The sequence below is a fragment of the Mustela lutreola genome, chromosome 4 (genome assembly GCF_030435805.1).
Source record: "Mustela lutreola isolate mMusLut2 chromosome 4, mMusLut2.pri, whole genome shotgun sequence".
NCBI lineage: Eukaryota > Metazoa > Chordata > Mammalia > Carnivora > Mustelidae > Mustela > Mustela lutreola.
In genome coordinates, this window is record NC_081293.1 from 32,327,079 (window position 1) to 32,339,593 (window position 12,515).

General features: G+C 45.6%; 1 protein-coding gene across 46 annotated transcripts in view; it reads left to right on the forward strand.

The window, feature by feature from the left end:
* The window catches only part of SORBS1 (sorbin and SH3 domain containing 1), a 227,134-nt gene extending 215,882 nt beyond the window's left edge, over positions 1-11,252 (forward strand). For 25 of the 46 annotated variants that reach the window (XM_059169351.1, XM_059169361.1, XM_059169367.1 and 22 more), the window contains 3 exons: positions 1,713-1,771; positions 4,738-4,850; positions 7,877-11,252. In XM_059169351.1, the coding sequence (XP_059025334.1) occupies positions 1,713-1,771; positions 4,738-4,850; positions 7,877-7,944 (240 nt within the window). In that variant the 3' untranslated portion in view covers positions 7,945-11,252. Of the gene's footprint in view, positions 1-929; positions 990-1,580; positions 1,772-4,737; positions 4,851-7,876 lie in introns of all 46 variants that reach the window. The other 21 variants (XM_059169353.1, XM_059169363.1, XM_059169359.1 and 18 more) reach the window with 2 other exon arrangements.
* The last annotated feature ends 1,263 nt before the right edge of the window (positions 11,253-12,515 follow it).

Sequence of the window (12,515 nt, forward strand, 5' to 3'; positions counted from 1 at the left end):
TAGAAGGCCCCAAGTTACCAGGGCTTGTTGCTATTGGTACATGTTACCTAGAGGGTTTTTCCAAGAAGCATGGCTCTTCAAATACCTATTTAGAGAGATTTCTTAGAGCTTGGAATTGAATCCTTTCTCAGGGAGATGATTCCAGACACTCTTCCTGGCCTATCCTGTGGGAGACCCACTTTAAAAATGGGTCTGCCTGGCCATAATCGCACCTGCGTTTCCATGTCAGCAGGTGGTAGCTGAGCCGGTGGGTGAAGAGTGATGGTTTCATTTCTGCAGCTGTGTCAGGACACCCAGTCCTATTTCTGGAAGCAAACTCTGTCCTGTGAGATATCTGAACTCCTACCTGGCTGGAGGGTGTCCTGTGCAGACTTCTCCAGGGCAACAGTCTTGTCTGATACTTCAGATATCACCAAGGAGTTTATCAGAAGCATTTCTGATTGTTTTCATAAGTACGCAGATGTGGCATACCTGTTAGTTTTATGAGCCTGCGTTGCCAGCGGAGGCTTCCAGTCAGTAAGATAACTGAAACTGGCTTGGGTGCAGCGGCCCCTCCGCAGATGCTTGCCAGTTGAGAGCAAAAGGACCAGTGTGTGTGTCTGTGGAGGCTCATAACTGTTCCCTAAGGCAGCCCTTCTGTGTCTCTCTCCTGCCGGTCTGGGGATCCTCTGTTCATGCTCAGCTCACTGTGCTCATATCCCTAACCTCCCATTCCAGTGCCTGGATGCTTGCTTCTAATTCCGTACATTGCATTTTCTCCTGTGCGCCCACCGTGTTGTCATGGAAACTCGATGGCCGTAGGCCATGAGTCTCCTGCGTCATCGAGTGTGATGGTGTGGTACGTGTATTTGCTCACACTTTTATTTTGAATCCGTTCCAATGTGACATCTGCTAAAATGTCTCCCTTATAATTTGCTTGGTGATCACAGCCTTCTCATCATTCATTGAGAGCAGGACCTGATCTCACAGAATCTGAAAAGAGCTATGTGGTAAGATGCCTGTTGAATAAGACCGTAGCTTTCCTAAAGAGAATCCTTACTGACTTCTAGAGTCTCAGCTGGAGTAATGCCTGGCTAACTCGTAGAGCCATTATTTGCGAGAGTTATATGGCTCTTGTCCCAGAGGGAAATGTTAGGCCCACCCCTTCCCTCTCAGAGAGCAGAGGAATTTAGAGACAATATCTGTACTCTGCCTACATGTGGGATGAAAGTAATGGTTAGTGCATGATCGGGGAATTCATACTTGCATTTCTATCCTGAAGTTATTCCATTTGTGACAGTTGCTCACTAATTATAGGCTTTTATGCTGCTGCCTTTTTTTTAATATTCATACTAAATTCCAAATTCTTCTGTATCTTACCTGTTTTTTCCATGCTTTACACCTGGATCCCTCCTGCACTCCACTACTGGAATATCTATTTTTTTTAACCTGGATCTTCAACTCTGTTGTTTCCCTGGACTTATGTGCTTCGTCTGGAATGTTACATCTCTTCCTCTCTCTTTTTTTTGTTTTTTGTTTTTTGTTTTTTGTCCCCATGTTGACTGTTTATGGGGGTTTCTGGATATCGGGGCCACTCACAGGAAGCAGTTTGCAATGAGATCATAAACATTGCCGAAAAATCTGTTCATTACTGCAGCACTGTCTCTCATCCCCTTGACTTTCATCACAAGGTATCCCCTTCTGACAATAAATCATCTTTAATCATTTCTCAGCAACCTCAAGCCCAGCAGCGAAGAGTCACCCCAGATAGGAGTCAAACCTCACAAGATTTGTAAGTACACCTAAACTTCCTTTCTCGTGTTTTTAGTAGACTGTTGGCTTTAAAGAATGGGTCATTGACCAAGTATGGGGCAGCTATCTGGGGAAATGAACGAGTCACCCCAAGCTTCTCTGAGGATTTCTAGTTGAGGCCATGTTTCCTATCAGCCAACACGAAACAGGTGCTGGGCTGGTAACTAAAGGAGGTCACAGACTGCTGAAAGATAGAGACCAGGAAAGAATGAACTGCCATCCAGGGGCCAATGAGGACAATGGTGACTGACTTCAGTCCTAGTGTTGTGGGAATATAGAGGAAAGAGTTATTCGTTCTGCCTAAAGGAATAGAGTTGATCTACTCATTAAAAAAAAAAAAAAAAAAAAAAAATCATGGAGTATCTCCTGTGCTGTAAGCATGTAAGGGTCAACTCCATTCCCAGAAGAAGAGAGATTTGGAATGAGCATTGAAAGACACATCGAAGGAGCCCCTGGCTGGCTCAGTCAGTAGAGCATGCAACTTAATTTCAGGGTTGTGAGCTCAAGCCCCATGTGGATGTAGAGCTTACAGAAAGAAAGAGGAAGGAAGGGGGAGGGGAGGAAAGAAAAGAAGACAAACTGGATTTGAGAGCTGGAACAGGGAGGTTAAAGCTCTTCCCAGATGAGGAAACCATACATGCAAAGACCCAGGGCAGATGGTGTGTTTGGGGACCTCGGAGAAGGGCCATATTGGGGAAAGGACTCAACGGAACTGCACCCTAAGCATCATGAGGCCCATCCAAAATTAGAGCTGATTGGGGGACCCAAGCAGTGAGGCTGTGGGACCTTGGCCCACCTGTCTCCGCTATGTGGGAGTGAGGATAGAGAAGCAGGTATCCAGAGTCAGCTCCCAGAGCTGAGGTGAGCAAGGCAGCCGTCATGGAAGTAGAAGAGGAAGATGAGGCATTCTGAGGAGTCCAAGTTGGATGGACACAGCACGCAAGTATGGAAACATCAAAAATGTATTCACTTTCCAACTGAAAGCTGCCTGCAACTCTTCGTGCCTCGTTGCAGACCTTCTTTCTGGTAGACAGAGGCATCTACTGATTATCCATACACTTGGATAGATGTATAAAATTAAGTGGTCCCTTTGTTTTAGCAGAGGAAAAAGAACCTCTCCTTCCCAGGGACTGGCTCCTCTTCCTCGTTTCTAGTCTCATTTGTTCACTCACTGGAATTCGCTGGCATCTACTGGAAATGGTAGCTGGTTGGCTCATTTGCAGAGTTTTGCCCGCTACTGTTGTGTTTCAGAATAGTAATACACAGAATTGTGAAGATACTTCTTAAGGAATAAATGAAAACAAACTTTTCCATGTCAGATTTCATCACAAGTAGGGCCAGCATCCTCCAGTGAGCTGTTGTCAGGACAGACGGAACAGCATAGACCAGATTGCCTTAGGCCAACTAACAAGTGAATAAAAATCTTACTCCCAGACGTCACTGGGATAGAAAGAAAGCAAAAAGCTTTCAAGAATTTTGGGAAAGGGACATCACATTTAAAAACAATTAAAAAGGGGCACCTGGCTAGCTCAGTCAGAAGAGAGCTCAGCTCTTGATCTCGGGGTCAAGGGTATAGAGATTATTTAAATGAATAAATAAAAACTTTTAGGGGCACCTGGTGGCCTGGACAGTTAAGCGTCTGGCATGATCCCAGGGTCCTGGGATCCAGCCCCGCGTTAGACTTCCTGCTCAGCAGGAAGCCTGCTTCTCCCTCTCCTACTCCCCCTGCTTGTGTTTGTTCCCTCTCTCATTATCTCTCTCTGTCAAGTAAATTTTAAAAAAAACTTAAAAACTTTAAAACAGGGGCACCTGGGTAGCTCAGTGGGTTAAAGCCTCTGCCTTGGGCTCAGGTCGTGATCTCGGGGTCCTGGACTCGAGCCCCACATCAGGCTCTCTGCTCAGCGGGGAGCCTGCTTCCTCCTCTCTCTGTCTGCTTGTGATCTCTGTCTGTCAAATAAATAAAATCTTAAAAAAAAAAAAACTTTAAAAAATAAAAACAATGAAATATATATTAGCATATTAAGAAACTCAAGGTAAGCAATTGGAATGTACTTTTTATATCTTTATATCAATACACCTATATATATATACATATATATGTATATATATAGAAAAAATTTTTTATGCTCTCCAATGTTTATAACCAGAATATTGTGTCTATCTCTGGACCTGTTACTTCTTCTTCTCTCTTTTCTTTTTTAAACTTCTGATTGTCCCTGGTAATCTACATACATTCTCCTATGTTAACAAAGAGAAAAAACTTTGGTTAACTTTAAAGAGGGGGCATCTGTGGTGAGTGGGTGGCTCAGTGGGTAAAACCCTCTGCTTTTGGCTCAGGTCATGATCCCAGCCCGCATCTGGCTCTCTGCCCACCCCGCTGCCTGCCTCTCTGCCTATTTGTGATCTCTGTCAAGTAAATAAATAAAATCATATTAAAAAAAAAAAATAGAGGGGGAATCTATTGGACACCTGAGTGGCTCAGTGGGCTAAGCCTCTGCCTTCAGCTCAAGTCATGGTCTCAGGGTCCTGGGATCAAGCCCCGCATCGGGCTCTCTGCTTAGCAGGAAGCCTGCTTCCCGCCCCCACCCCCACCCACCTTTCTGCCTGCTTGTGATCTCTGTCAAATAAATAAAATCTTTAAAAAAAATAATAAAGTGGCAGGGTCTAAACAAAATGTTTAGCTCTGGTAACTAAAGGAAACTCAATAAAAGGACTTGTCATAATCTTACTCATCAGAGGCTCCCCATCCCTAGCAATCTTCATTTCCTTATTCTATGCTGAGTAGATCTCCCCAAAGTCTACCCTGCCAGGGAAGTAGCCAGTAAAATACTTCCATCCCCACTGATGAGTATGAAACACTACCCATGTGTTGGTTTAACTGAATTGGGCTTTAAAAATTCATTATTTGATCCTGTCAATGTTTGATTTAATGTCTCTCATTTTTAGGTTTAGCTACCAAGCATTGTATAGCTATATACCCCAGAATGATGATGAATTGGAACTCCGAGATGGAGATATTGTTGATGTCATGGAAAAATGTGATGATGGATGGTTCGTTGGTAAGTGATCTCCTCGCGCTTTCCTTACTAGTTGTGTATTGAAGGAGTAACAAGGAGCGACAAGCCACGCAAAAGGCAGTCCTTGCTGCACAGAAAACAGAGCCTTCTCTGATCAGGGTCTGCTGTCGGGCGTACTGGGTCACCCACGTTATGCTTGCTCTGAAGACCGTGTGGGTGACAGTCATGGTACCAGACCCAAAATCCAAGCATGCCAATGCAGCTGCACAGGAGGGCAGTTGTCAGATTACTGGAGTTCTGTTTGTATTTCTGTTGCGCATTTTATCTGTTCTACATTTGAAATTTTTATTTATTTTATACTCTTAGGAAACAACACAAGAGAATTTGAGTGTAGGTCTCAACCGTGAAACTCAAGCGTATGTGTAGACATTCCAAAGACCTTATTTACAGGCTTCCCATAACTTTAATCAAAACAACCTGCTTAATTAAAACAAAAGATTCACCATTAGAGAACAGGAGAAAGATCAATATTTTTTGAGATTTTACTACAAAGCAGATACTTGCTCAATATACTTTATTATTGAAGTTCTCGATAAATAGCCCGTGACACAAGAATTATCTTCAGTTCACAGACTCAAAAACTGAAGCCCAAAGTGGTGACATAAGTATCCCGGGTCACCCAGGTAGCCAGTCGTGGGTCCAATACTCAGATTCAGGAGTATCTGTCCCCAGGTTTCTGTTCTTTCTCCTCAGGCACAAATATGCTCTTGGGAGCCACTGACTCACTTTTTGCCTCTGCTCTCCCCTTGTACAAATGGCTTTACCTTTATCTTCCTTCTAAGACCATTTCCTTCCTGATCTCTCTGGAAAATCCTTGTTAACGTGTAGTCCTCTCAGGGCTGGGGTAGTGAGAATGGCCAGGCCACAGCAGACATGGGAAGCCAGAAAGATTTGCCTGGGACTCAACGGCCTCTTAGAAAGCTGCCCCATCCTCCCCAGACCCCCAGAAGCCTATGGCCGCTCAGCATCCTTAGACTGCTCCAGTCAGAAGGAAGTCAGGTCTGCAAAGTCGGCAACACTCCAGTGGAGTGTTGTCAAGCCGTGAATGGAATTTAAAATTTTCTGGAAGCTACCTTGAAAGAAGTAAAATGAAACCCATAAAACTAATTATAGGGATATAGTTTATTAACACCATTGCATTCAAAATATTGTCATTTGAATGCGGAATTGGTATAAAAAATTGTTAGTATGAAAAGAAGAATGTGGGGTACCTGGGTGGCTCAGTGGGTTAAAGCCTCTGCCTTCGGCTCAGGTCATGATCCCAGGGTCCTGGGATCGAGCCCCACATCGGGCTCTCTGCTCAGTGGGGAGCCTGCTTCCCTCTTTCTCTCTCTGCCTGCCTCTCTGCCTACTTGCGATCTCTGTCTGTCAAATAAATAAACAAAATCTTTTAAAAAAAAAGAAAGAAAGAAAGAAAAGGAGAATGTAAACGGTCTTCCTCAACCTTGGAATTCTGATGTGTATTTTGCAGATTGGGCGTAGCTGTTCAGACTGGGCACGTTTCCAGTGCCCGGTCGCTGCCCGTGCCAGGCGTAGGAGAGCGCAGCTCTGGTATAGATTCACTGTTAAACCCCTCCAGGACTATTTACATTTTTTTTAAAGACTTTATTTATTTATTTGACAGAGATCACAAGTAGGCAGAGAGGCAGGCAGAGAGAGGAGGAAGCAGGCTCCCCGCTGAGCAGAGAGCCCAATGCGGGGCTCAATCCCTGGACCCTGGGATCATGACCTGGGCCGAAGGCAGAGGCTTTAACCCACTGAGCCACCCAGGCACCCCCTATTTACATTTTTTATGAGAACTAGAATGGAGCCTAGTGCTCAGAGGAGAATCAAGTAACCCAGCGGAGCTCATTTTTCCTGTCCATAAGGGAAGGTGCGAATCAGCTATAGGAGCACATCTCTGGCCCTTATCATCTTAGTTCTCTGCAGCCTCCTCGGGGTTCCTCCCTCAGGGGTCAGCCAGTTCTTTCAGATGTCTTTAGGTTGACACTTTCTTTTAGCTTCGGGCAACAGCTCCAGCCTGCAGGTAGCAGCTGCTTGGAATGCTGTGGTCCCTGGGGTCGTGGAGCTGTATCCACGCCAACTGGAAAAAGGATGCAATTATCCCAATTGTGCTGTTGGCCAGTGAGTGCAGACCAGGGACATGGCCTGGATCTGCCACCACCCCCACCCCCAGCTTTAGAGAGTCCCAAGGGAAGGAGCCAGGTTAGGGATCCGGCAGTTCGGGATGTTGAACAGTGCAGGAAGGCATTGTACCCCCATAGCTCAGTGTTCCTGCCTCAGCGGGAGCCTTGGCAAGGTGGGCAGTAGAGGCAGGTGTCAGTCCAGGGCTCAGGCATGGGCTTCTGAGAGGAATTTCCTTTTGATGTGTGCCCCTATCCAGGAGACTTTCAGAAATCCTACAGTTTAGAAGTTCTAAATCCCTGGTATCTTGTGTTAAGTAAATGGGTTCATCTTTTTCCAAAAAGGAGAAGTATTAGAAAGAGCAGTGGGCTGGAAGTCAGGCGTCCCGGGTTCCGAGCCTGCTTCTGATGCTTGCTAAACTGTGGGACTTAAGCTCTCTGGGCTTCCCATTCCTCATCTGGAAAGGGGGCTGGGGCTAGTCCCAAGAGTGCCTGCCTGGCTTACGACCCAGCATTGTTTTGCGGCGTAAAAGAGATAAGACAGGGAAAAGTGCTTTGGAAACCACATGCTGTTCTTCACGCTGCAAAGTTATCAAAGGGCTCTCTCCAGGGGTGCCTGCGTGGCTCAGTCTGTCAAGCTTCAGACTCTTGGTTTCCTCAGGTCATGGTCTCAGAGTTGTGAGATCGAGCCCTGAGTTGGGCCCCGTGCTTGATGGGGAGTCTGCTTGGAATTCTCTCTCCCTCGGCCCCTCCCCCTCTTATGTGTGTGCACTCTCGCTCTCTCAAATAAATTAATTTAAAAAACAACAACAACAACAGAGGGCTCTCTCTGAACTCATGGGTGAGCTTTCTTATTTTGCTTATGTTCTGTTTGTTTTTCTATAGGTACTTCAAGAAGGACAAGGCAATTTGGTACTTTTCCAGGCAACTATGTAAAGCCTTTGTATCTATAAGAAGATTGAAAACCGGAGATTATTTTTTCTTGGAGGATGAAACATAACTCGTGAACTGGTCTCTTTATTTAAATGTTGAGTCGGTAGGAAAACTAATGCAGTGGATAAAGTAAGAAGCAAAAGAGAGGGACAGAGAAGTGTTGTGTCTAAAGGCCGAGTCTGTCTACGCTGACAGCATATCAGGCAAGCCGGACTGAGGAAAAAGGAATGAGGCAAGTCTGTATTTACTTAGCTGCTTCTGGGAGCCACTCCAAGCCTTCCCCGCCTCTCCCCCTTCTTGGGTAATCTGACCTGTAACACAGTCCAGGATCAGTGAGGTCAGAAATGCCTCTTGCTGCCCTGGCCTTGACCAGCTCTGGCTCGACGTGGCCATTTAGCCAGAAGCAGTCCTCGGGACACCAGGCAGATCCCCAGCCGTTCTCCAAAGGCTCCATACCCCAGCCACCCCAGCAGAGCCCACCGGTTTCCCAACGTTGCTGGAAATCTGCTTAGGCGGCTGAGGCCTCCCCTGGACAGTGGTGGAGGCTACCAGGCTCTCCAAGACCATGTGCCTCGTTCCCGGGGAACATGGGGCAATGGAGGGAGCGTGGAGGTGCCCTGTGCACTGAGCCTGCACGCACCATGGCCCTCGACGCCCCTGGTGTTCAGACTGAAAAGCACATGAGGTTTGCTGGTGGAAGTGGGGTGCCCAGGTCAGGTAGTTAAAGTTGTGTTTTCAAGTGATGACGTTAGGAAGTTCTGTAGCTATCAAGGTCGCTTGCGACGTGACCCTTTCCCATATCACTGACTTGTAAATGGTCACCTTTGGCACAATTTCATTTACCAGAATGCCAGTGCTAACCTTTCTTTTCTGGATTGTTTTTGGTCAGGGCATTTTGAGGTGGCTAGGCCTGTTCTCTCAGAGAACCAGGGATGGCGTTCAGTGAATCGTTGAACAGACACCATCGCACGTTGGACGCTGGCGCCACCAAGGAGCAGGACATGCCCCACGCCCTAGACTCACTGTGTCCTCATTTGTACTCCCCGAAGCAGGTTCAGGAAACGCCCATGAGGTAGTCACCCAGTATCCTCACCCCGGTGAGGCTTCTCTTCAGAGCAGAAGGCACAGAAGCTGTGGCCCTATATGTGAGGCCCTATGTGTGAGGTAGTGATTCTGCCGCTCCCAGGAGGTCTGTCCTCTGTGGGGCCATGTGGGAGGAAGGAGGCCCCTGTAACACCCGGGTGCTCAGTCACAACTCCATCCATCTTAAGGATGTTGGTCAGCCTCTCTGTTAGATCCGTTGAAGAAATAGGGACTGGCCCACCTGCCTGTCGGGTACTCACAGGTGACGAGAGAGGCAGACACACAAAACTACTGGGTCAAGAGAGACCATGATATGTGCTGAGAAGGGTATGAGAGAGAGGAGGAGGTTATCTTTCCCTGGAGAGACTCTAGAAAGCATTGTCGTGTTTCTCTCTCCATGAGCTCACTCTTAAACAACTAGGCTGCTGGAAGAACCTTTGTCTGAGGGTAGTTTATGGCCAGAAATTCTTGGAACTTTTCCAGAGTCTTCAGACTCTCATCCTCCCCACAAATACACATCCAAGGTCACAAATAAGAACAGCATTTCTAGGTAGGTGGACTGTGTACAGGAATCCTGGCTCTCTGCATATAGCTCAGAATTGCCCCCCAACCATCGTCCCAGAGTTTGGAGTCCTTACAAGGAGGCAGAGTCTGTCTTCAGTGCCTCTGCCTCACCTTCTGTCTCTGCCACTCACCTGCCACCCATCAGCTCTGCACCCCTGTGCCCTCCTCAGACAGCCTCATTCTCTCCCTGTCCTCCTTTCAAGTCCTCGTCTCAGGAAAGAAAATGCTGCTGACTCCTTCACACTAGAGTGTAAATGACTGAAAAGAGGAATGTGTTAACTTCTTCCTGGAGACATTTGTTTTTAACTAGGACAGAGAAGAGCCTTAACCCCAAGGGATGAGGCTATGGAACTAATGGTGGGGGTAGGGGTGCCGGTGGTGGGGGAGGAGCTTCCTGGGTAGAAGGAGCCTCTCTGAGTCTTTGAATCAGACTCCCTGCTTTGGAAGGGCCACTTCCCCTGGGGGTGCTGTTTGACTCTCTCTGAGGGAATATAGTGCAAGTGCATATGCACGTGCGTTTTGCACGACAGCATTTCACTCATTTTTGGAATGTAACTCCTATATTGGCTAACGTGTTTCCTGGTCTGTCATAGATGCAAACCATTACTAATAATCTTAATCTAATAGTTCTGTTTTTTTTTTTTTTTGAGGGGTGCTTCTTGATTCAGTAGGTAATTTTGAACACCTCTTTAAATACAGCTAGAAAATAAAACCAATTTGTAAAGCCACATTCACGTATGATGCCAGCCTCACGCATTTGTAGATCTCCAGAAACCCAGGTATGCCTCACCGATTTGCCAGTCTTTAACAAAATCATGTCAAAATTTGCATCAAACTTCAGCTTCCTATGTATGATGAAACAAGGAACCAAGGTTTCCAATTGCTCTTTTGTCCTCAGACATTTAGTAATATAAAATACCTATTTTTATGCGAGATATTTATACAGGTTTATTAGTAGCAAACGCAACTAACTGGCACCCTGCCTTGCAACACATTTTGATATATTCGCCATGCTTCTGGGTAAAGGCAAGCCCCAACTACTTATCTTTTGCAGTCTCTCTCGGATCAGTAAAAGAAAAAAAAATCATATGCGTAAGAAGTAGGACTGTAAATATGTATATTTAACTTTGTATAGCCCATGTACCTACTTTGTATAGAAAAATAATTTTAAAAATTTGAACTGAAGGGGGGTAAAATAAGGAAGTCATGAAGTTTTTTGCATTTTTATTTAAATGAAGGAATTCCAAATAATTCACCTGCAGATTTTTAGCACAAGAATAGCCATTGTAAAGTGTTAAAATTTCAAATAATCATTCTTTCTGGGAGAGAAGGTAATTGTTATCTCAGTTATAGGTTTTTTTGTTTTTTTTTTTTTAATTTTGTTTTTGATTTATTTTTTGCAGTCCTATTTATCTATAGTAGGTATAAGTTCTTTTGCTAGAATAGGTCACTACAGAGAAGATTATATTCTGAGAGAAAAATAACTGACATTATACATAACCAATTAATTTAAAGTGTTGCCATTTTAATCACACACGGAGAGCATGTACTATGCCGAAACAGATTGTTCTCTTCATTTATTTTTCTTTATTGCCGTGGATCGATTTGATAAATGGGTGTGTTGAGATACTACATTTGCTGTACGTATTATTTAATAAACTTTATTCAGAATTGCGTGGCATATGTTTGTTCTTACCATTCATTGTTTCTTTTCTTCCTTCGCCAAATTTCTCAGGGGAGGATTATATTCACGGCTTCAACATCACATCGTCTCTTTTTCCCTTCTTAATCACATACCATCTGGCTTTGCTCCTGGAAGACCGCACTTCTTACCTTACTCCTTTCTCAATAAGCTAACTCTGTGACCTTCTCTGAATTGGCCGCTGTTGACCATCCCACCGTGCTTGCCATTCTGATTACAAAAATAATGTGTCTTTAAGAGCAAAAGTAAAATCTTATAGGGGCGCCTGGGTGGCTCAGCTCAGGTCATGATCTTAGTCCTGGGATCGAGCCCCGCATCGGGCTCTCTGCTCAGCGGAGAGCCTGCTTCCTCCTCTCTCTCTCTCTCTGCCTGCCTCTCTGCCTACTTGTGATCTCTGTCTGTCAGATAGATAGATAGATAGATAGATAAATAAATAAATAATATTTTTTTAAAAAAAGGTAAGACCTTATGTGTGCAGCGGGTCTTGATTTGCTCTGCAAGACATGGGTATGGAAATGATATGGCATTTGGTTTTTCTAAATGGAGTTAAATCGGCTATGAGCCTTCTCTTGCTTTGGTGGGTGAAAATGCAGCCTGTCCCCTCGCAAACCAAGTGTGTGAAGATGGCGGCATAGGCATCCAGCCTCCCCTGGCATCCCGTGGCTAGAACCGCTCCCATCTCTGTGGGGCGGGGCCTGCTGTGCACAAAACCAAACCTCCTCCTTCCCATGGTTCTGTCCTCCCCCTCTGTCAGCTAAGCACTGCCACCTCTTGGGGGTGACTCTGGCATCCCTCTTGGTGGGCTTAGATGTCTAACAGGGGAGAAGCGTTGTCTTCCAGGGGTCTGACAGCCTCAGGACTGAGCCTGGGGTCACAGGCAATACTTTCAGGACACTCATCCCTTCCAACAAATCCATCAGCTGTACTTTCAGGGGACATTTAGAACCCAAGCTTGTCAAGCCATCGGCACTAGAGTCCAAGCCATTTTCTCTCTGGGTCCTTGTAGTTACTTTCTAACTCACCTTCCTGCTTCTGCCCTTGCTGCCTCTACTCTGGTCTTAAGAGCAACCAGAATGATCATTTTAAAGTCTATCCAAAACCCTCTAGGGGCTTCTCACATCACTGAGGGGTACTATGGCCTCAGGTCCATTGGTACACAGTCCCACCCCCTCCCTTACCTCTGACTTCATTTCTTCTTCTTCCTTATGGGCTCAGACTCATCAAGCACCCTTCAAGTTCAGG